The sequence below is a fragment of the Gymnogyps californianus genome, chromosome 11 (assembly GCF_018139145.2).
Source record: "Gymnogyps californianus isolate 813 chromosome 11, ASM1813914v2, whole genome shotgun sequence".
Taxonomy (NCBI): domain Eukaryota; kingdom Metazoa; phylum Chordata; class Aves; order Accipitriformes; family Cathartidae; genus Gymnogyps; species Gymnogyps californianus.
Genome location: NC_059481.1, coordinates 13,643,364 through 13,667,585, shown reverse-complemented (window position 1 = coordinate 13,667,585; position 24,222 = coordinate 13,643,364). Strand labels below are relative to the sequence as shown.

General features: G+C 39.5%; 1 protein-coding gene across 1 annotated transcript in view; it reads left to right on the top strand.

Moving 5' to 3' along the window:
• The first annotated feature begins 19,497 nt into the window (after positions 1 to 19,497).
• Positions 19,498 to 24,222, top strand: part of BNC1 (basonuclin 1) — a 75,475-nt gene continuing 70,750 nt past the window's right edge. Inside the window, exon 1 of the mRNA XM_050903268.1 lies at positions 19,498 to 19,544. Within this exon, the coding sequence (XP_050759225.1) occupies positions 19,536 to 19,544 (9 nt within the window). The 5' untranslated portion in view covers positions 19,498 to 19,535. The remainder of the gene's footprint in view (positions 19,545 to 24,222) is intronic.

The following is a 24,222-nucleotide window of genomic DNA, read 5'->3' as shown; positions in this document are numbered from 1 at the left end:
TAAGAGTATAGTAAGTTAATCTAGTTAAAACAGTGCATTAAAGACAGTGGTTCCAACTAAACTAACCATAGTTGCCTGCTGCCACAGGAACAGTCCTGTAAACGTGTCTGTATATTCACGCTGTTTCAAATCACATAATACAAATCATATAAGACTGGAGAGAAGCAGCTCAATAACATTGAATTCAAAGGAACTGAATTAGCTGTTCATTAATGCAAGCAGGCATTCATTTTGCTTTGACTAATTTGCATCTTCACAAATTTTTCGGCATAAGAGGCTCTTTGGTAAGAGCTCTTCTCTTGAAGTAAAGATATGATTTTTTAATGAAAAACTGTATATATACAGCCATTACAAAGACATTAGAAATACTATATCAAAGAACTTCAGACTACGGCCTCTTCACAGCCAGGACATATGATACCCTATCCTCAAAACTGAATAAAGATTTGATCCTACTGTTAACTAATATGTACTGGTATGCCAGTGAAAACATACATACAAATTTGTACATACATATATATGTATATATATATCTCTCCATGTCTAGCACAACACCATAATTTAGTGAGAAGTCATATTATTTTTAAGCCTGACAATCAGAAATGGAAAAATAAAAAAAAAAAGCTCTGAACAGCACTGAGACATCAACTGGTGACCCCTACATTGGTGAATCAAGGCATCAAATACTTGTTACATAAAGAAATTCACAGACAGAATCTTTATATGAATCAATTTACATAAAGTTCAAGCATGGGATGTCACGTTACTGTGTTGATATTGAGGAGAAGTTTAATGAGTATTTTCAAAATATTGTTTACAGAATGGGTATGGCAAAAAAAAAAGAATTTTGTGGGTCAAATTTATAACCACTGTTAACTCCACTGGTTGCAGTGGATTTATAGGAAGAATTCATATGACACACTTTGTTCAAATGGATTGGCCTGTTCCCTTTGGCATAACGGAGGTCATTCCAAGACGGTGATATTTTATGGAGCAAGTAGGTAGCAGCATTCAAACCTCAAATAAAATTCAGTTACATATTCTGCTTACTTGAAGGATAAATATGTACCAGTTGAATAACCAGCACTCCATAGATAGTTCTCATTCAACAAAGAACTAAATGAAACAACTGAATTTATTACAGCTTCTTCAAAAATCCTTTCCCAAACACATTCCAATTCCCAAATGCATGGGATTCTGCTGCACATTTCCACAATGCCAAAACTTTCCCCTAGATGCTAGTATAATTAGCCTTAGAGACTATCCTAGTTTCAAAGTTATTTCCATGATACAAAATGTGGAAGGAAAGACAATGTGAGTATGCTGACATAAGCAGGTCTCCTTGGACCCATTCCTGGGATAGTGTTATTTACAGTGTTTAGGAAACTATCTGATCTCTGAATCTGTTTGTCTAGTTTAGTCTAGTGAGTACACACCTAAGTAGTACACTAGCCTAGTCTAGTATTCAGAAAGCATTACTGTGTTCCTAACCTGATCATCCCAAGCTTATGCAACTGTGTTTTCTGCCTTTCCCACTAACTTTTAAATCTATTGGCCAATCTCAAACAAATTTGATAGAAGAGCAGCGATCTCAAAGATATTAAGTTCTACCCAGCTACATGAAAACTGATGACTAGATAGATGACTGGCCTCATTAAGGGAAAAACTGCAATGTGAACTCAAAAGTTCTGTTTTGTCTGGCTTACCAGCTGGACAATCAACACACATACAGCTCATAACCAGCCACAGGACATGCTGCCTCTTGCCCAGCTAGTAATTAGGTATAGCAATGAGACCTCAGGATACTGTGTATGGACAGTGAGAGAGGACAAGAAAGCACAGGTGGAAGATTTGAGGTGCTGGATGGAAGAATCATAAGGTACGTGAGAGGAGGTAGCTGATATTACTATCGTGGAGCTGTACAGAGACATAAGATTAAAAGGCAGAAGTGTGGGTGTTGACTTTTGACAACATTCTTCATCACAGGGAAGGTGTGTAGTTGGTGGTTATCAATAATGTGCAACTCTTCCTTTTTGATTTTTAAGAGAAGAATGCGTATCTGAGAATCTGATATCTAGGTTAGATGCTCAGTCCGAAGACAGAGCTAAGACGATATTCTCTGCAGAACATTTATAGCCTAAACCAGAAATTTTCCAGAGTGTACTTTAAAGGCAAATCCTGCACTGACCATGTTACGTCAACCCTGCTACAAACTGTACCATTGCGTAGATGTCACCAAGAACAGGATTTGGGTTTAGAATATTTCGCAATAGTAAAATAGGGAGTTTCCACTGGCATTCACTGCTGTTGGACATCATATACACAGGTGGTATAAGTTACCTTCTAGGTTACACAGATGCTTGAAGTTATACATATCAGAGTATACTAATAAAATAAAATAGGGACTACCTGGTGACATGCCATAATGCTCCATGATAATATCTATAAATACTATGGAACATAATACCTCTTCAGCAATATGTGAATATATTGACCTATTAAGGTATATGTTGTATAACCTAACTACAGTGAGTAGTTACACAAACACTGTGTATTTGCATGGTACGCTTTACTCTCTGATAATGGTGCATATTCTCATCATGACCTCCACTTGTTAGTTTTCAGTGTGCTGAACAAAACTGAAGAAAATGTGCTAAGATCACAAAAGTGAAGTTACATTTTCAGTAGTTACCCTTTCTCATACAAAACTTCAGTAAAATTCTTCCCAACAGAATAAGGAAAAATGTAGAACTGGATTCTTTTCTTTGCCCAAAGATCCCAGGGTGCAGATGAACTGCAATGTATGGAGCATTGCCATTGCAAAGGAAATGGTACTGATCATGCATGGGGTTTCTTCTGAAAATAATTCTGCTGATTTTGAGTGGGGCACCCGAGTACAAAACTGGGCCCTGTAGTGTCTGAGTGCTCTTGAAAGACATTTTTGACACAAATTTCATGCTTTCGTAGACCCATTATGCTATATGACTAAACAATAGGGATACTTTTCTTATGACACCTTAAAAAAAGCTATCATTATGCTATTCTCTCCAAGTAAAAGGAAAGCAATGACTGTACAAATAATTCAGTATACGGTAAGAGAATAAAGGCAACAATTTTGATCTGCATCTCTGACTCACGTTCATGAATTCATTAACCTCCGTGGACTCATTCACCTCTGTCCAAGAGTAAAAACTATTCTCAGTGAAAGATTAAGCTGCAAATGGTAACATTTCCCCAAACTCGTGGCTGACAAAAGCCATTTCATTGTCTGGTATATGTTAGAGAGCCGTTAGGGTTGCTGTGAATTAAATTCCTCCACCTACAATCATCAAAGGACTGATGCTTCAGCTGGGGATCAACAGACATACACACTAGTGACACTGTTGGAAATGCTGTATATGAAAAGTTATTCAAAAGGAATCGACATCTGGAGATACCTACTAGCTTTCTGGTTCCTTTGTATCCCCAGAACGATACATCCTGCTCAGAGCTCTTGAGCAGGACTCAGGAATTAGCCCCTGATTAATTTATCCATCTCAGTACTTCTACTGGGCTCATCAACATGATAACTTGTTAAGATGTGCTTAACTGCTTATTCAGTTGAGCGTTATTATTGCCATCAGCATTTCTTGTGGATCTTTCAGTGAATTTACAATTAACCAGTGCACAGCTTGAATCCACAAATTCTTGGCATCTGCCACTAGCAATGGGGCGATTGGATTCTTCAGTTCATAATCAACAGCATTAAATAAATATCACTACAGTGCATAAAAATCTCTATTTTCCCAGAGCAGAACAAAAAGCATAACCTGCCTCTTTCCTTTTATAGTCCATTAAATTATATGTACTGTACTTCCCTATAATGAAGTAAAAATACTATCTGGTAACACTTTTCCTAACAAATAGCAGTGCCCTGAACAGTCTTTACTACTGTAACTTCAATGTTTGTAACAAAGTTTATAAATTGTTTTCTTGAGAAAAGTTCAGCTTACACAATTAAATGTTTAAATTCGCAAGCTCTTTTCTAAACTACTTTAAAGGAGATCATGTTCTGACATATTTGCTCTTGGTGCTTCCTGATCCTTAATTGACTAACCAGGGAGTGTTATTTTTGATTCGCAGCTGCAGATTTCATTTACACAATTTCAGTGTTTTGTGCTTGCATTAATGAAATCTGTTAGAAGCAATCACCTGTGGCTGTGTCTTTTGCTTTTCCACATCTTGTAGATTAGCAGCATGAAAGAGAAAATATTTACACAGAACTACTAATGCAGGTGATTTTTGTCATAAATCAAAAAACATAGTCACAGAGCCATTTGTCTCTTTCCCTGCAATGAATTCCTGTTGCTTTCTAGATTGTGACTTTCAAGGCTTCTCAGATCTATTACATATATAAAATATTTGTGCCGGTCTTTTGCCAGCTGACAGTTAAAACCAACACAGCTCATTGTGAAAATGTTCTGCCCGGGTTTTAAAATCAGATCTAGGGTTAAACTAAAGATTGTACCAACTGTATGCCTTAAATCCATTCATTCCATCTGACCTGCAAGTACACATCTGCTGCATGTTAGCCTTACCCTGCTGTCTGACAGTGGCACACATTTGAATCCTCATCATTTTGATTAAAGACTTGGTTTTGTTAGGATGTCATGTACAGTATATCAAAGGAGATCAGTAACCCGTCTGAAAGTCAGATGACAAAGAAAACAATCAGCATATGCACAGTTAAGCAGAGTTTCATGAAAAGAAGGCTTAATGTAATGCGTCATAATTTGGAAAAGTGTCTGTAAGTGGTCTCAGTACTCAAAACTCATAGTGGGCAGTTCAGGATTTTAGAAACGGTTACTAAGTATGGATAGTCTGTGCTACTCTGAGTAAAAATTGGTTATCTATCTCAGATCATCAAATTGTACAGCATTGAGACTTAGGACAGGCAAAGCACAGTACATTTCAAAACATTTGGTAATGACTTTTTTAAAGTTTTTGAGATTTGTCCAGCTGTTCAGTAAATTAATGTAGATTAGGAAACTGTCTTTCCTTTAATCAATGGATAATGAAGAGCATTTGTTTCAGACTTGTAAGACTATCCAAAATACTAACTCTGCCTTTTTTTAGTAAAAATATGATTTTTTGCCTTACCACATTAAAAAACCTGCTGGTTTCTGCCTTCCTGACTGATTTCTGGTTTTAACATCTTAACCTATTATGTTTTCTATTTGTGTTTATTAGTGTATATATGAGCGCATCTGTGTCTGTGTGTCAAGATCATTATTAATCATAGCAACGGCAGGAAAAAGAAAGAAAACTTCTAAGCCCACTGGAAGAGCAATAGTGTTCCAGTAAGTTCAAGGTCTGCTAGGATTAAGGTTTGGCTGATCTGAGCCACCTGTTTTTCAAGTGAATGCAAAAAGATGTGAATACAGTTCCTGAAGAAGAGAGCAAGGATTAGCTAGTCTTAGGAAAAGACAAATCCAGATCTTTGCTGAGAAGAAATGGTCAGTATTAGCTGCCAATCCTACCAAAACAAACTTTAAGGCCTGCTGTTTGTAACAGTTTCTTTGATGGCTACCTCTCTACATGTCTTTATGTGATATTTAAAAAGTAACAATTATTTATGTAAGACCTTTATATATGTGTCTATTTCTCAAGGTATACAGGAAAATTTGTTACCAATCTTTCAGTTAACTTTAAAACTGTGTGATTATGGTTCCAATGGGTATACTCTTCACTAGGTAAAAAACTGGCTGGATGGCCGGGCCCGAAGAGTTGTGGCGAATGGAGTTAAATTCAGTTGGCAGCTGGTCACAAGTGGTGTTCCCCAGCGCTCAGTACTGGGGCCGGTTCTGTTTAATATCTTTATCAATGATCTGGACAAGGGGATTAAGTGCACCCTCAGCAAGTTTGCAGACGACACCAAGTTGGGCAGGAGGGTTGACCTGTGTGAGGGTAGGAAGGCTCTACAGAGGGCTCTGGACAGGCTGGATCAATGGGCCAAGGCCAATTGTATGAGGTTCAACAAGGCTCAGTGCCGGGTCCTGCACTTAGGTCACAACAACCCCACGCAACGCTACAGGCTTGGGGAAGAGTGGCTGGAAAGCTGCCCAGCGGAAAAGGACCTGGGGGTGTTGGTTGACAGCCAGCTGAATATGAGCCGGCAGTGTGCCCAGGTGGCCAAGAAGGCCAATAGCATCCTGGCTTGTATCAGAAATAATGTGGCCAGCAGGACTACGGAAGTGATTGTCCCCCTGTACTCGGCAATGGTGAGGTCACACCTCGAATACTGTGTTCAGTTTTGGGCCCCTCACTACAAGAAAGACATTGAGGTGCTGGAGCACGTCCAAAGAAAGGCAACGAAGCTGGTGAAGGGTCTAGAGAACAAGTCTGATGAGGAGAGGCTGAGGGAACTGGGGTTGTTTAGCCTGGAGAAAAGGAGCCTCAGGGAGACCTTATCGCTCTCTACAACTACCTGAAAGGAGGTTGTAGTGAGGTGGGTGTTGGTCTCTTCTCCCAAGTAACAAGCAATAGGACAAGAGGAAATGGCCTCAAGTTGCAGCAGGGGAGGTTTAGATTGGATATTAGGAAAAATTTCTTCACTGAAAGGGTTGTCAAGCATTGGAACAGGCTGCCCAGGGAAGTGGTTGAGTCACCATCCCCAAAGGTATTTAAAAGACATGTAGATGTGGTGCTTAGGGACATCGTCTAATGGTGGACTTGGCAGTGGTAGGTTAACGGTTGGAATCGATGATCTTAAAGGTCTTTTCCAACCTAAATGATTCTATGATTCTAAATTCACTAAATTGTTTTTAAAACAGAAATCAGTGTTTTTATGATCCACCAGTCCTTTTGGTTGTATCACTTCAGGATTTCACAAGTGAGTAATTCGTAATCACTTCAGCTGTCCACTGAAGGATCAGGCTTCCATCCAATATACCTATGGCACTTGTGCCTTAAGGCTTTGGGTTTTAAAGCCTGTAAAGAAATGCAGTCAGGCATAAAGCGGACTACCTGTGACCAAGAAACGTGCTCATTAAAGAACACCTCTGCAGGATGGAAACAGTATGGCAGCTGGGAAAGCTGCATCAGGGTGGATTTACTTGGGTCACTATGTTAAACGCATTTGGAAGAAAAAAGAGCAGCTTCTTGCACAATAAGAAAGATATTACATGAACACTCCTACTAACTGGAAAATGCTGATCTTGAACATATGATTAATGTATTTCCCAGGTTTCCTTTTAAAATCATCTGTGTTGTTTTAATGCAGTTAAGGGCATCCTGTCTTGTATCTTCTGCACTGACATCAGTGGAAAATTTTCCATGGTATGCTAGTATTTGTGCATGATCTTTGGCAGGAAGCTATCCTTTGGTCCTCTAAGTCATGTGCTATTTATTATAGAACTAGGACAGGAGCTGATATTTTCACAAGCAATTATGAGAATGGGGACCACAAGCCCTTTTGACTTTCAGTAAAACTCACCTGAAACATTTAGGTATTCTGAAAATTTCAGCAACCGAGTTTTGAAAGAGCTTTTGAAAGAGCATGAACCCAATCCCGTGCTTCACCTTTGTGAAAGAAATCTTTTCTTTCTTTTTGATACTCAATCCCTCTGTATCTTTAGACCAGGCTACAAGCAAAGATAACATTTACTTACCAATTTGAGTTCACAAGGCTTTGTAAACATTAATTTACTAATAGAGTAATAGTTTCATTGGGATTTCCTTGCAAAGATTGACTGAACATGTTCACAGTCATAAGAAAATGTGGATTGCTATATTGGTGAGCCCATCACATCATAAGTGATTTTGACTTGTCTTGCTTTTGTAGACTTCACTGCCCTAAAAAACATCCAAGTATCTTATCAGACCGGAATCCATAGATTAATAGGATGGCTGCGGTAACTGATTTTTCTGTTAGTGCTTGTTTAAGCTCTGTTAAATCATTCTCTCTGTCTTGAGTCACTGGAATAAACTTTGGAAAAAGGTGGATTGCTCTTACTCAGCAAAGTTCTCTTTGCTGCACATCGCAAAAGAATTAAGGTGATCTTTATTGCAATGGACAGCATCAGAAATTATAATGCAGTTTAGGCTCTCTTATTGACTGAAGCTAAGGTACATTCATTAATCCTTTTCCCTTCCCCGTCAAGCTTTTGTTTCTTCAGCGTGACCATAATCAGATGTCTGCATCCTGGGACATCCCTCCAACAATCATCCTCTCCCAACATTAGTTTATTTCAGGATTTTCCTCTTCCTTTCCCAGGCCATTTGAGAGGTTTTGTAGAGAATATATTTTTATATATAAGATACTTTTCAATTCTTTAACATATTGAAGTCTATTAATGTGGTTTTGCTGTATTAATACATAGATAAATCACAGGTTTATAGTAAGAATTCTTATTCAGGATAATCTGCAGATGCAATACCAAATTTGTGTTCAGTTTCAATGATGCACAAGAAACACATGCTCGTACTCCTTAGCTATCCTATAAGCTACTCCTTTACATCCATGTAGAACAAGTGGTACCATGGCTGTACACATAACATCAGAAGCTTTCCCTCAGAAAGCAGTGCAGTGTAGTTCCATTTAAAGAACGAGGGGATGAATCAAGCCCCGCTGATTATTTCTAGGAGATGTGTAGCATCTATTTCCATTAAAAGGACATTAGAACATGAAAAAGAGCCTACTGAGTCATGGCAAGAGTCTCTCCTGCCCTGTATCCTATCTTCAACATAAATGGACGCCTAGGGAAGAGGAGCAATAAGACAAATTCTGCAGAACACAACACAGTCTTAGTGCTACTGATGCACTGCATCTGAAAGCAAATCTTTGCTTAGCTCCTTTTTCAGTGAGCATTGCCATTTACATTTAATCTGATGTTTTCTTCCAGTTTCTACAGTGTCATGCCTTTTCACTTTAGCAAACTGTAAAGTGTTTTAGGAAATTAAGATGCTACAACAACAAAAGTGCATATTTATCATTAACAAAGCAGACTGACACTGGTAGAAACCAAGAACTTTGTAAACACAAAATAAACTCCACAGCACTGTGAGATAATATGTGTCTATAAAATGCAGTTTTCCAATTTTCTGTCTTTCGTCTCACTTAGGAAAAAAACAGAACATTTCAGTAGCAAGTTCATGGAAGCCCTCCCTGTTATAACAAGAGACCTTCAAAGGTATGTGCTAATTCTCTTACCTGGTGCTCAGCCAGCAGATGGGGCTATTAAAGTCACATGAATGAAACAGAGAAACAGTGTAATTTGCAAAATTAATGAAACTCTTTTAGTATTAAAGGACAGAATAAAGTATACTCTACAGCTTAGAAGAGATTTGGATGCATTCAATAATGCAATAATTTACCGTATTTTTTTAAAACAATGTGCATGTGTTGGAAAGTGAACTAAAGGTATTGCACATATTCATTTCTTTTGTAAGGGGCTGATCTTTCCAATTTTATTGCCTGGGATAAATCTCTTCCAGAAACGAGACCCACTTATGTCAATGTGATAGTTTTCAATTAAGATCTACAAAAAAAAAAAAAAGAAAACAAAAAAGTAAAGGTGTCATGATTGCACACCAAGTACTAAATCAGTATAATTTCAGTGTTTTGAATCACCATGGGAATAGCTGAGTTCCCATCAAGTTAAGTCTTGCATAGGTAGCAGACATGCTTCTCTTTTCCTAATGGTGCTACCATCACTCCCTTCCCTGTTGACTATTGTTCAGGTATAATTATAATGTGCCTGCAGAAATCCCATTAAATGTCTAGCTTTTGTTTGTAAATTACATGTATCGTAACGTTTATGAACTGATTTGTGTGTTAAAAATTCACAGAAGAATTCCAACTAAAGAGCCTTAGAATATTATTTTTCAGTAAATAAAAACAGCAACAGTAGAAGCCATGTCAGTATTTTAAAATGGAGATTTGGGCCCTTTTCTCCAGCTCAACCAAACCTGCCTTTCAAATATTACAAAGGACAATTGGGCATTGCCTAAAGGCTGTCAGTTTGCAAGCAACAGAGCCAGTGAGCAATTTATTTATTAAGGGCACAGCAGACAGGTCATTCAGCTGCACATTTTGCCCAGACCTAAACCCAAAAATACTGTTAAGGACCTTAAGTTCTTGAATTGCTCCTGACCCTACCCAAAATATGTTGCTGGAGTACAGTTTTGTTATCAAAGTTGATCTGAAAAGTGATACAACCAGAAAGAGGTTTCTTGTTTAAAAATAAAAGTTCATCTGCTCAGAGATCTGAAATCACATAGGACACTGAAGAAAATACATTAAAAAGAAAACAGCGAAGGAGAAAAGAAGTGACATATTTGATGAAGTATGAGGTCATCCTGCTGTCTCAGCAATCTTGTCTGTTTCTTTTTATCACCGAACTTGTGTATTGGTTTTCCACATATCTTATGTCTGGAAGGTTAGGATTAATACTCGCTGAAGGGTATATGGTCCACCAAACATTCAGACTGCCCAGCTGCACCGTAACCTGCAGCTGAGATTTGTACTTTTATAAAATTTAAGCTATCAAAACTGTTACCTGATTTCTTAAAGGGCAAGGATTACACATGAGAATTTTAAACCCTGCATCTAATGTTTCTCCCTAACATGACTTTCAAAACAGGTGGCTTTTATACATCAATTAGTTTTTGTATATTTAGATGGACTGAGACGGAGAATTACGTCCAATAAATCTGGAACTAGCATACTAGTAGACATAAGACCAAACCCTAGCTTTTCTGTAGTGTACTAATTTTTACCTCACTCTAGAGCTGAGAAACATGGAAATGCTAGTACTGGTACATCAAAGCATTGGAAAAATTTAATCAACGGCACCTTCAAGCTATTATGCATATCAAGTGGCAAGATAAAATCATGAATAACAAAGTTCTGCAAAGTGGTTGCACAAACAGTGTTGAAGCAATCTTATAAAAGCGTAGTTTTGCTGGACTGGACATGTCCTCTGCATGGAGGACACTAAGCTCCCAAAGGAAAAAACGTGTAGTAAACTTTTAATGTGTGAAAGATCAAGAGACCGACTGAGGCAGAAGTAAAAAGATGCCCTGGAAAAAAAGAAAAAAGAACCTCACCCATTGTGACACAGGTAGCAACACATGTGGCAAACAAAACATGTTGGCGAGGCCCATTAACATCTGCTGCAGAAAGCTTGGAAGAAAGACATGTAAGCCAAGAGGAGAATAGGGTAACTGGCAAGCAGAGAGAATGTGAGAGTGGGAGCACGTGCAGAGAAGCTGCAGAAACAGCCAGCAAAAATGTTCCCAACGTACGGAAGTTGATGTCACACAAACTCGTGCTTCTTCTTTCGTCTTCAGAACAACAGGCATCAACCAACGATGACAACTCCACATTTGGACCTTCATGCCAACCCTTAATCTGTGGTGCAGCAGCTAATGTTATTCTTGGAGCTACACAGAGTCTTGCCTAAACAGAAGTAGCCTAAAAGTGTTGTGTTCACTTCAGCTCCATTAAAAAATGTGGGTGGAGTGAAATACATGGGAAAGAAGCAATCATGAAAACAATCCATAAGGAAGTTCATTTCATGCTTCTAAAAAGGCTTTGGCAATAAGCAATTGGGGATTTTTTGATTAGGGAAAGGTCCTTCTACTAAAAAAAAAGAGAGACCATTCATACAATAGATTTGAGAGAGAAGAGGTTCAAAGGCATCCATTTTTATAAAAGAAATCGCCTATTTTTTGCATTTTCTCCTTTTCCCCTGGCAACGCTTGCTCCAATTCTTTGTTACTGAGCTTAGGAGACTTTTACTTTCACAGGAGACATGAAAGAAGGACATTAAGTTCACGTCACATCTGTGAACATGTTGCCATGTCAACAGGCAGTACTTTGTGGCTTAATTATTGATTGACTCATGTTCCTTTAGGACATAACACAAGCAATAACAGCACACTGAGCAGCTTTTCTAACTTAGATACCTATTTATGCCATGTAAGAGGTGTGGTACTTCCAGCCTAAGCATGGCTAAGGTCTATATCGGAGTCTTATTATAAAAGACCCTACTGCAGTCATCTTGCATAAAGAATATGATGGTCTCAAACATACATAATTACATTAATCACATTGATAAAGAACTAGGATTAGAGCCTTTGTCTTTAAGATCAAAATCCTTAGCCTGCACAACTCCAACTAAAGAAGAGCTCTTTTAGGTAATGAATGGATTAGTTCCTCAGTCATTCAACAGGTTAGACACAGCAACCAGAACAAGTTATTTCCAGGCATTAACTGTGAAGTAAGAAAAGGTAAGAATTTACAGTGTGTTACCTAATCCACGGTAGCTATTCACGCATGCACTGTTTTCCTGTGGTGGGTACAAGGTCGCTTAGCCCACTTTCATTGAGCAGCAAACTACCTAAAATTACCTTATGTTTACCAAGATGTAAGAGCATATACCCTAACCATTAACTATGCAGTACCAAACGCTACAAACTACCACCCTAACTTGCCCCACAGGAAGTTGTTCCCACAGTTACGTGCCAGTTATGTGTCTATATGCATAAAGCAAGGGGACTACAAACAGGCAGAGAGGAGCATTGAGTAGTTCCAAGAACTCTCAGTAAAGTATGGGGAAGATAAGCAGAATGGGAAGAGAGGAGCAATATTTTTTAAGATGATAGATCTGGATCTGATCTGTTTCACATAGCACGGTAAATCAGGATTATCTACGCTGAAGTCTTATGAAGTCTCCTTTGCAAGAGCAAATTCGGATCCTTTATCAGAAGCATAGTCAGGCAGGATTCTTAGGCACTCAAAACCAAAGCAGAACGGTAGGGAGGGTATTTAAACTGGGTATACGGTAAAAGGCATGTAGGAATGCAAGATGGATCTCTAGTCTAAAAAGAGAAATTTTTTTTAATTTTTTTTTTTTTTTACAGTATAGGTAATTCCTTTGAAAATTTCATCTACCACTTATGATTTTAAGCTTAGTATGCTGGGAAGTGGATGCACAGAAAGAGGCAGCCAGCATCTTGGAACATCCTTTTGATGTGTGTGGTCATGTTCACATCTTGCAAATTTTAGTATTTCAAACCCAAGTTGTAGACATAGTGGTTCTCACACTTGCTCAATTTGTCACTGCTGTACCATTATCTATATGCTGTGGGCCAAAATACTTGCTCTTTGCAGCTTAGTTCTTTTATTCTAACATATAGAAATAATTAAGATATGGCTTTAACTTAGAAAGTTATATTTGAACCAAGCAAGTTTTAATCAGGAATCTTGCATCATTTTTTGCAAGATTTTTTACATCATGGAGAGATAAGTCTTCAAAATGTGTTCTTGTAAGTCATTTATATATAAAAATTACATTTCTTACAGATGCATAAGTTATGCTGAAAGATATACTTTTACAATAAACTTTAAATCTCTTTTCTGGTTAGAATGTATATTTATTTGGAAACGCATTGCACGTTTGTTGGGCTGGCAATATTTGCTTTTCAGTACTTCACTGTTCTTTGGAATTTACAGTTGTTTCCTGTGAAGTATCATCTCCAAATCAGAAATCTGGTCTCATGACTAAGAAAATGTGTTCACACATCAGACCTACTGATTTTACTCTGTGGCTGGGATCAAGTCTGCCCAGGCCTCAGAACCTCCTCTATGTAATCAGGAAAATAACACTTCCCTTCTTCTACTTTTATTCTACAGTGTCTACTTGGCTGCAGGGACAGTCTCAATATATACAGTGCTTAGCACACTGGGATTACAAATCCTGTTAGGGCTTCTTAGCACTACAAATGAATGATAATGAGCCTATTTTAGGCTTTCAAAATGTATTTCAAAAGAGTACATTCATCCAAGCCATTTATGTAAACAAGTTAACTTGATACACAGAAGTGCTGCAGCCTTACGAGTTCTGTTTCTCCTAGTCTGTAAAAATGACATTTTTAGCTCCTCATTGTTCTTGCTTAGACCTACTTTTCAATTTAATGAGCGAACTTTTCTCTTGCCCCTTCCCTCCCCTCTCTTTAAGCATTAATCTCTTGGGTAAAACATTGTCAAATGACTCCTGAAAATCTAAAAATATAATGTCCATAGTATACCCTATCTTGGCACTGTTATCTTCAAAGAGTTCCAGAAGGCTAGTGAAGCATGACTTCTTTTTTCCTAAATCATGTGTATACAACTAATCAGGCTCAAGGATGCTTTTACTAGGTACTCCTTCTCCTCATCTGTTAAAATTCTTTCAAATATCTTTACTACAGATGAAATTAGCCTAACTGGTCTGTAATTCCACATGGTAAGATCTTTATTAAAGAAAACTCAAAGTGAAAGAAAATAATGTTACAGAAGAGCATATAATTTGTGAGGGCTTGACATACGCTGCTCATGCAGCTGTAATAGAGTCAGAAAAGTCCTCGTTTGCCTCAGAAAGTGTTACATGAGTTATTATGTCACAATGGCTCAAACTTTCTTTCCTCTTTTTAAACACTGGAATTACACTGACCTCTGGCCAGCTCTGAAAGAGCCATCTCACTGCCTGGGCAGAGAGGCGCCCACAAGAAGTTTCAATTGTTTTGTGTAACCTGAAGGAAGCAAAATTCAAGAGTACTCTTTTCTTGCTACGTTTGTTACAGAGATAGCCAGTAGAAAGGAAAAGAGCGATGGACCTGGTCCCCACAAAACTGATCAGTACAGTCACGTGTACACAGCAGTGGACATGCAAAATGCCTCCTGCTACTTCCTCTGGATTGATACACCTTGACATTACCCAAAACAAATTAATATCCTTGAAAAGCATATATTCATACATCTTAATGAAAAGTAGCATTCACTAATACTTTCTTTGTTATTTTCTTTTTTCTGCATTTTGTATGGTTCATTGTATGATGCAGCAATCCAACTGCCAACCACAGAATGACAAACCAAGAATTTGTTGTTTCATGCAATTCCTGATTTCACCATTGCCACTCACATTTACGGCCCCACAGAGAGAAGAATCTCTCAGCTGGCTTAAGACAGAGACTGTAGCTGGCATGGCATTACTAACCAGTTGTTTAGCTGAATGATAGCATAACCTTGCATGTTCATCCCGCAATAAAAGTACAAGAGGAAACAAGATGAACCAGAAGTGAAACAGCGCCATATCATTTTCAGCAGTATGATTAGACTGTTTATTTCTTTACAGCTGGTCATGTATCCTTCTTATCTACTAGCTGCAGTGAGTCAAAATGCCAAAAGCACAAAACATAGCTGTATGAGGTCACAGTGGCATTAATCAAATTTTTTACTCAAAAAAAAAAAAATTGAGATGCTGTTCATTCTATTGAATTTATATACTGATACATGATAAAAATCCTACCTCTACCAAAGATTCATGTAGGGACACTCTTCAGTGGCTCAACAAAAATGTGCAGCTGGCATGGATCACATGATTTTTTTCCCAGTGGTTAGAACTGTGAGTACTCTTAGACGCATTTTCCAAAGATTTTAGAATGCAAATAATTTACAAGCTTTGTTTATCAAATGCTATAGCTAATGTTTATTATGAAGTTACAATACAGTCATTATTATATGACAAGGCTAAGTGATTCACAACAGAACTACTCCTGTACCCTTTATTCTTCTGATAAGTACAACTCTTCTTTTTTCTAATGCAGTTCTAAACAAATTATGGGCAAATGTTGCTTCTCCCATATGTAGTACGTAATAGCATCTGAGTGACCATGATGGAGTGAAGTCATCACAGCTGGAGAACAGAAAATAACCAGAGGGTGAAGGGAGTCAGAAAATAATCTGATCTGGGGTCCAGAATGTCTCCTTGGCTGCTGGGGTCTGCAGTGGCAGTGTATTAATGAATTAAACACAAGAGTGAGAATAAAAGGTAATGATCTCTGGTATATAAGAAGTTGGACAATATAGGCTAATGAAACCTCTGGCCTTAAGTTTTATATGTCTATTTATTTTTATTTCAAAGTTGTATTTAGTCATACTTAAGGTTCAAAGACCCTGAAAAAAAGAATAATTTATCCAGGTTTATATTTAGTATTGTGTAATATGAATCTCTACACGACTGAAAACAGTTCCAAGTGATTCTTGACAAAACCTTCTACAGGTACAGTTCCTTACATTTCTTCCTCAGCCAAATATAAAAATTAACCTTGAAGTTTGGGTATTTATTTGAAATTTAGTGTTATGTTAAGCACTCCACTAGGCCCAGCCTTTCTCTCAAATACTTTTAAGCGGGCTTTCCCCGGCTTATCAATTTCCTGATTTAGCAGTCAATTCATTTACTTGTGCAAGTCTCTAGGTGTAGGACACTTATATCAACCAGCTGTAACTGTTGCATGTGGAGATTTTCTTGGACAAAACAGATGACTCAATGCCTCTTCTTCTCACAAAAATTTGAGGTGTGGTCACCTACCTCAGTATGTTTCTGTCTGGAATAGCAACCTCACATGACACGTGGCATGAAGGAACAACTCTTGTAATGCTTTTGCTCCTTCTGATCACTCTTTAACGTTCCAAATATTCATGATGTCCTATGCCATTTACTTCTGAACAAGAACATCAGTTAGGAACTGATAATTTTTCAGGAATACAATTTACTCACAGTTCTGCTTAGGAAAAAGTCCCTCCTTCAGCATTGTTCTTCCCACTTGGTAACCCAGACTGAACTCCTCCAAGCAAGAAATGCTTGCCTTCTTTTCCAGCTGCCCTAGAAAAGGTATGGAAGAGATGTCATCCTCCCATTCCTTGCACATTTCTTCACACTGAATGACAAAATTTGAATAATCCCAGTAGGATGATCCAATATATGGGTCCTGGTAGTATGGCCCAATACATTGCACCAAATACCTTAACGTGATAATCAGAAAGGCCTGGGTTTTTTTTCAGAAATCCATTCCTGGGGTTCTGAACAGTCAACAGTGAGCAACAGGAAAACAAAAGACAATTTAATACAACTTTTCTGAAAACCTTTAAAGGCACAGTTTCCAAAACTGCTCTCGAACTCTGAATGTCCTCTGCTAATTACTGCTGGCTAACCTAGTTTGTGGAAGTAGATCCATTGCCTTGTCTTCACTCTGTCTCCTTTTATTGATCAGGCATCCTTTGAAAAGTAGATAAAACACACCTGGAGATTGCAATTCTGGCTACACCTCAGGCAGAGCTCTCTAGTGAGGAGACCGTGCTTGCTAGCACACACCTCTCCATTTTAATATATGCATGTTTCAAAGTAAACAGAAGTGCTCATAACATATTTGCATTCCCAAATATTCACATTGATTTCAGAGTACCAGTACCAGTATTCAACAAAATACTGGGAAAAAAAATGCAAATAAGTATCATCTCAAACATCCCATTTTGATTTACTTTTTGTGGACTAACATCCGTAGCTGGTCACAGTCCTGAATTCAGACTCTCTCTGTTGTAGAGGCTGACTCTCTACTCCAGGGTCTAACACAACACTGCACCATGAAGGAAACACTAGTTCACATTCCAGCCCTTTCACTAAATGGAATGGAAACTGTATACATTCATTCCACGTATAAAATTAATCTCTTCCTAGTGCTCACTGGACTATTAGCTTGGCAGCCTTTCAGCACTATGCTTTTAGAGCATTGACTCATTTCAAAGAAGAAAATAATGAGTCTTTAAACTCCTGTTTATAGAATTGAAGATTCTTTGATTCTGTTTCAGAATCGTGATGATCATGACATAAAACAGGAGAGTTGTGTGTAGAATGAGTTCTCCATAAGATCTCTATTATTCACATGCATTTTAAACCTTCTGAATTTGAAAATACCCATTTACTTGAAGAAGAAACATTACGGTTTAGTGAACTTCACTATTTTGGTGATTGTATGCTAAACATTCACAAAAGATTCATTTAAGAGACTTTTTTCTGTTGTGTATTTCCCACATTTTTATTGCAAGACTAAATAAAGAGTAGTAGTAACTTCACTTGTAGCATTAAATCAATACGACTTTTTCCCCCAAAGCTGCTTGCTTTCTGAATAGTTTTAACACCACCTGGCATTAAAGAATTTCAGTGCAGATATTATATGTATCAGAAACCTCATATTATGTCCTCAGTTTGCCTGCTGTAATATGCTTAATTTATTTCATTATTTGAACATTTTTGTCTGATTAGAAAGTTGATTCTGTAAACACTTTCTCATGATTAACTGTGGATAGTTGGTTGACTTTAGTTACTGTTTTCACTAAGACTCAATGAGATTGCAGAGGGCATAAAGTGATTACAGGGTTCAAATTTTGTACGTCATATGAGCATCTAACTATATTCGCCTGTTGCTATATGAAATCATATACAGTGGTCCTTGTTAAGTACATATTATTTAACAAATAGTAAAACTGTAAAGGTGTAACTACATCCATGCAAACTGATCTTCCAGAACTGTATAATAACCTTTTAGCCTAGTTAAAAAGACTCTAGCTATTTTGGCAAGAAGGTACTAAGATATTTTCCCCATGTGTTCTATGTATACGGTAGGCACAAATATAATTTGTATATGGCACACAATGAATATGCAATAGCCTCTTTTTTATACATGTAGTGACCCATAGGATCCATACCTCGGAGTCAGTATTTCTAAATGAGTGTATCTTCTTGGGAAGGCAAATGGAATTCAGACAACTATTCACTTTTCTGTTCCTGACCGCATTGGTGGCCCCTCTTAGCTGTGGAAGCCTCTAGAAGAAGAGGAGGCAAAAGGTTAATTCTCTTGTCACTTGCCCAGGTTTTACACTGATGTGACTTCACACACTGATGTGGCATCACTCCCACTTTACACCTTTTTAGAAGTCAAATTCAGACTTTTCACGAAACTCTTTCTATGCAGGTGCACTGACTGACAGGAAAGGCCACCTCTTGTCAAAGGGGCCTGAGCACCTTCCCTCAGTGGGTGCGGCGGTGTGAAGAGGAGCCTGCCCCACGGGTGGCAGGTCCCCACCAGAGACTTCTTGGAGGAGTCAAGGACCGTGCTCCTCACCATACCCGAGCTGTGGCCTTCTCCAAGCCAGAAGCACTGCCTCCATGTCCAAAGTGGCTCCGAAGCCTGGCGGGGCAACACCCCGGGCCTGGCCTCGGCCCCCCTCCCACACCGCCCTCAGCCTGGCGACGCTCAGCCCCGCTGTGAGGAAACTCGCCGGCGGGCACAGAGGGCCAAGGGTGCCGCCAAACCCGCGCTCCTGGCGGAGCGGCCCGCAGCTGAGGGGAGCTCGCTGGGAGCGAGGGAGCCGCGGCGGCGGCGGGGTTGGCGAGGCGGACAGCCGGGATGGCGGCCCCCTCCGGCCGGGGCCGAGGCGGGCCGGGGCTGCAAAGCGCTCCCAGGTGTGGCGGGGCGGAGCGGGGCCGCCCAGCGGGGGGTGACAGCGGCGCAGGTGACAATCAGCCTGTCACCCTCCCCCGGCCAGAGGGAGCGGGCGTTAAATCATGAGCGGCACAGAACCGCCCCGCCTGGGAGAAGAGAGGATGCTGCCGTCCGGCTCGGGTCGCCTCAGGACCAGCCCCTGAGCCGGGTGCTTCGTGGCCCCGTCGGACATGGACCCCGTAAGTACCTTCCCGGGGGGTTAACGGGGGCGAGCGGGCGGCTTCTCCTCCAGCGGCGGCCAGAGGGGACGTCGGGGTTACGTGGCGCGGCGTTGGGAAGGGAGGAAACCCCGCTGGAGCCTCTGGGAAGGGCCGGCGGCTGAAATAGCGCCTTCAGGAAGGCCGCCTGGTCCCTGACTGGGACGTGCCGGCGGGGCTGGGTCAGGGCTGACTCCGCCGTGAGGCGGCCGCTTCGGTCCGGGCGGGCGGGCGCTCAGAGCCTGGCAGGCCGGCCCCGGCCGTCGCTTACCCCGGCCGGCGGCACCGCCGCGCCGACCGCACGTGGCAGCGCCCGCGACGCCGCGGCGGCTTCGGGGGCGGCGGGGGACGGAGCGGGACGGAGCGGCTGGGGCGGCGGCGGCGGCGGCCCCGTGAGCGCGAGCGGCCGAGGGCACGGTGGCCGCTTCGGCGGGAAAACAGGCTCTCTGTCGCCCCGTCCCCTCGCGTCCCCGAAGGCGCGGAGAGAAACGCCTCACGGGCGCATGCACGGTTAATTTCCCCTTACCCGTGCTCCGGGAAAGTACGAGGTTGCTTTTGGCCTCAATTTTTTTACCTTTTTGGTTTTTTTAACTGCCAGAGGACATGATTTTTTGCCCTTTCTATTAGGACACTTAGGCGTTACGCATTTAGATGATGGTTAATTGCTACCTTTTAAAGACTTTGATAGCAGTAATGTTTCTGTGGTCATAGGAAATTATTGAAATATACACGTATGTACGTGAAATCATGGAAAAATTGACAGCAATATCACAGGCTTACCATCAGGAATCTTCCACAAGACCCTCTGATTTCATTTTACTTGTTCCGCTATTTAAGATAAATTCTCAAGTTTTAATGAGTTACACAAACACTATGTTTTGGTGTGATGAGTTAATGTTTAAGGTTTCTTTCCTCCTGCATTCAAACATCCCATCTTGTGTTTTGGGAGTGTCTTTCCTTTCTCAACTACTGAGAGGCTGGAACCCGGTTGAGCTCTCTTGTCAGCAAACTTTCTGATTATGTTTATTACTCATCGGTGAATGTGACCTTTTCATGTACAAAGGTCTCTACAAACCAAAAAGGCAACTCTAAGGGAAGTGCAAAAATGCTTTTATCCTTTTTTTTTTCCTTTACATCCTAGTACATTTTCTCCTGGAACCCTTTTTGCAATTCCTCTTGTAGCCAAATCAGCACATGTGTTACCTTCAAAAGAATGAACTGCTTATCTGTGAAATAGATTGTCTTAATTACACCATTTCATTTGATGTGTGTTTCAGTTGGTCACTTCTTCAGTTGCTGTATGACTGCTTTGAAGGGCAGTTTTGAATTAGTGAGGTTTTTTTTAATCTTTCAGCGATGCTTCTATTTTAAAAAAGCAACCAAAAAAGCCCATAAGTCCTCTGGCTCTTTTATGGTCTCATGTGAATAAAGGAGTGGATAAAAGATATTTCCTCAGCTATTGGTGTCTATACTGGCTGTCCCAATTCTAGCTTTTTCCATCCTCTCCTTTATTTTTAAACCATTATAATTTGAAAAAGAGTGCTAGTATTAATGCTGGTTGGGATAGCAAACAAACGTGCAGGATTTAATGATTTTAGCTAACATAGCAGTCTCTCAGCTATATGTGCAAACATATAGCTGGGCGAGAACCTATGGCAGATAAATCACAAAACACCATTGTTCAAAGTCAGATGCCAAAAATAGTTTTGGAAGTCTTCAATGAAGAGAATTCTTAGGTGGGAAAGAAGACTGATTTTAAGTTTTGAGCATTTCATGAATGCCACCGACAATCCCAAATATGTGACCACCTTGCTAATGCAGAAAGCTGTACGTTTGAGAGAGGGGAAAAGAAAAGGCTGAAAAGCCAGGTTCTCAAATTAGGAATGGTGTTTGCCTGGACAATCTTAATCTGGCTGCCTTCTGCTTTATTGTACTCCTTTATTTATCATTATGTGCCTTCCAGGGGACACGGTTCACTCGGCACACATAGAGGATAATGCTGACTTACTGGGTATCTTTGATATGTCTTTTGTCCTTTTTAATGGAATAATCAGATAATCATACTGTAAGACAAAACCGAATTGTGGTGCACACATACATGCAAGCCCTTTGCATTTCTTAACAGGGGAAGTTTCAACGTTGCAACCTGTATTATTATTTTCAACATGTATTTTAATGTTATTTTTCACTTAAGCAAAAACTCTGAAATAAAACCCATAGAACCATGTTCATTGGCTATACAATAGGATTTAAAGGGCAGAGCCTGTAGAAGGAACTTCACACATACGATCCTCACATCACTGGGCTTATTGGTAACAATAAACAGGCTGTTAAATAAGCTAACTGGGGAGACATCAGAATTCTGTTTTGTAAATGTATTTTGTAGCTGTTTGCTGACAGCTGTTGTTTGAGAAATCTACATTCCTGAGCTCTGTACCCTTCTACTTTGGCCCATCTATTCCTATCCCCCCTAAAGTCTGTCACCTAAGCTTGCTCCTTGTCCTCTGTTCCCCACAGCAGGAGCAATTTTTTTTTTCTTCTTCTACACTGTCTGAATGTTTTGAACACAGTGTGTTCAAAAAAGGCATCCTTTCTCCTCTCTATTCTGGTACCTGTTGTTACACTGGCCACTTCCCTCATCTAATAGAGGTATTTTCCTTAAAATTCGCCTTCAGTCCTTGCATACCCTGCAGTCCAGAGCTTCTGCAGTCTCAAGCACTTTATAAATGTTTATGAATTAACTCTTGCTGTACCTTTGTGGTAAGAAAGCATTTATTTTCTTATGCACAGAAGAGAGGGAGGAAGGTCAACTGATGATTCAGAGGTGTGAAGCACTGGCAGTAGGAGCTGCACATGAAACCCCTAGTGTCCTTTGATCAGTTTGCCTAAGATCACAGAACAGATTGGGCCAAGCCCAGGAGCAGAACCTCCACCCAAGAGCTGTGCTTTCACCACCTGGTTCTCCTTCCTCAGCGGCCAGACCTTGTCTGCTAATTTTTTTTTGTTTTTAATCACATTCCTTCTTTAGTACTCCGTCATAGAAGCATCAGTTGCGTAGTTAATGGAAGGAGCTGCCCTCCACAAAGGAGCAGCACACAGTTCCAGGCTTGTTCACCTGAATTTAGTCTCTGTAGCTTGAATCATTTTACAGGGGGACATTTATATCCTGAAACACACAGCTTGATAAGTAAGTAATGATGTGATACAGGATTATATAAATCTTATCCGTTCAGCATAGGTTTTGCTAGAAAGCAAGACAGCAAGAGAAAATACATTTAAAATTAAGAGAAAACTGTAAGCCTAACTCTTCAATTTCAATCTCTGCCTAATAAAAACTTCAAACCCTTTTTAATTATAAAAGATTGGTTTGCTGTCTCATGTAATATTTGCAAAGCTTTGTAAACTGCTCTGAAGTCCTTATTGAAGTATTTTAGTTCACAAAGTTAATATAGTATCTTTGAATAGTACAGTTTTATAGAGATTTTTGCAGAAGTCATTAATTTGGCTTTTGAATAGCCTGGAAAAGTTGAGCACTGGCAAGCAGAATCTTTTTTTTTTTTCCTTTGTACTTCCTGAGCAAGTTCTGACACACACAAGTGACAACACATCTAGGTTGCGTTTGAAATAAGTATCTAAATGTTTTGTGACAAAAAAATCTAAACCAGAAGTCAATGCCACTATTTTTGCTTTTGCTTTCCTGCTGTTATTCCAAGCAGGAGTTTTACCTCCTCTCCTCTGTAGAATACACTGAAAAGAATCAATACTGTGCCTTTGTGCCGAAACCTAGGTCAGTTTCTGCCAGCTACTTGTTGGGCTGTTCCTACTTAAATCTTGTTTGTAATAATTCTTTTAAAAAATAACTTTAAGTGTTATGTTTGTGTTTAGCTTATGTCTAACAAACATTTTTAGTGCAAAGCCCTCAATAACATTAGCATTTCTTTCATTCTAGTCCAGAAAAGTGTCTTGTCACTCAGAATATTGATTCTCACAGTTGGTCTTTTATTCATCTTAGTATGCACAGAATTTCTCTTTATATATTTCTATGCCCTTTTTTTTAAGTACAAAGATACATATTTATAAATTAGTATATCACTATTTAGGTATAGACTACTTAGCAGATGATGAGGTACTTTTTAATTTTCTTTGGTCTATCCCATATTGATTCATACTTCCAAAGTCAGGTCTTACACCATGACTGGAACCAAATGTTACTTCCTAGTGAAAAGTAATGTATGATACATGAAGTGTCAGGCAATTCATTGGGAGTAAGGAGGAGATGGCCCTAAGGCAAACAGTTTGCTCTTTAGAATATAATGGTTACTTAACCCTTTAACTCATATAGCACATGTGTAAAGAACGAACTTGGGGAAGAAGATTCTTCTCAAGATACTGTTGCGAACCATACAATGAAATATTAATTCTCTGTCTTGAAATGTTAGTAAATGAGAACAAGCCCTTAGCCCATCAGTGTTGATATTTATGAGCAATTAATTTAAATTATAAAAACTGCATCTGAGTTTGTTTCTTGTGAACTGTGGATAGTTACTGTAAGTGTTTTTAACATTATTAGTGGCATGTTCCCCAAATGAAAAATATTTGCAGGCATGTTAATTTTTTCTGACCATGTTCAACACTGATTATTGTATGTTTCTTTTCAACA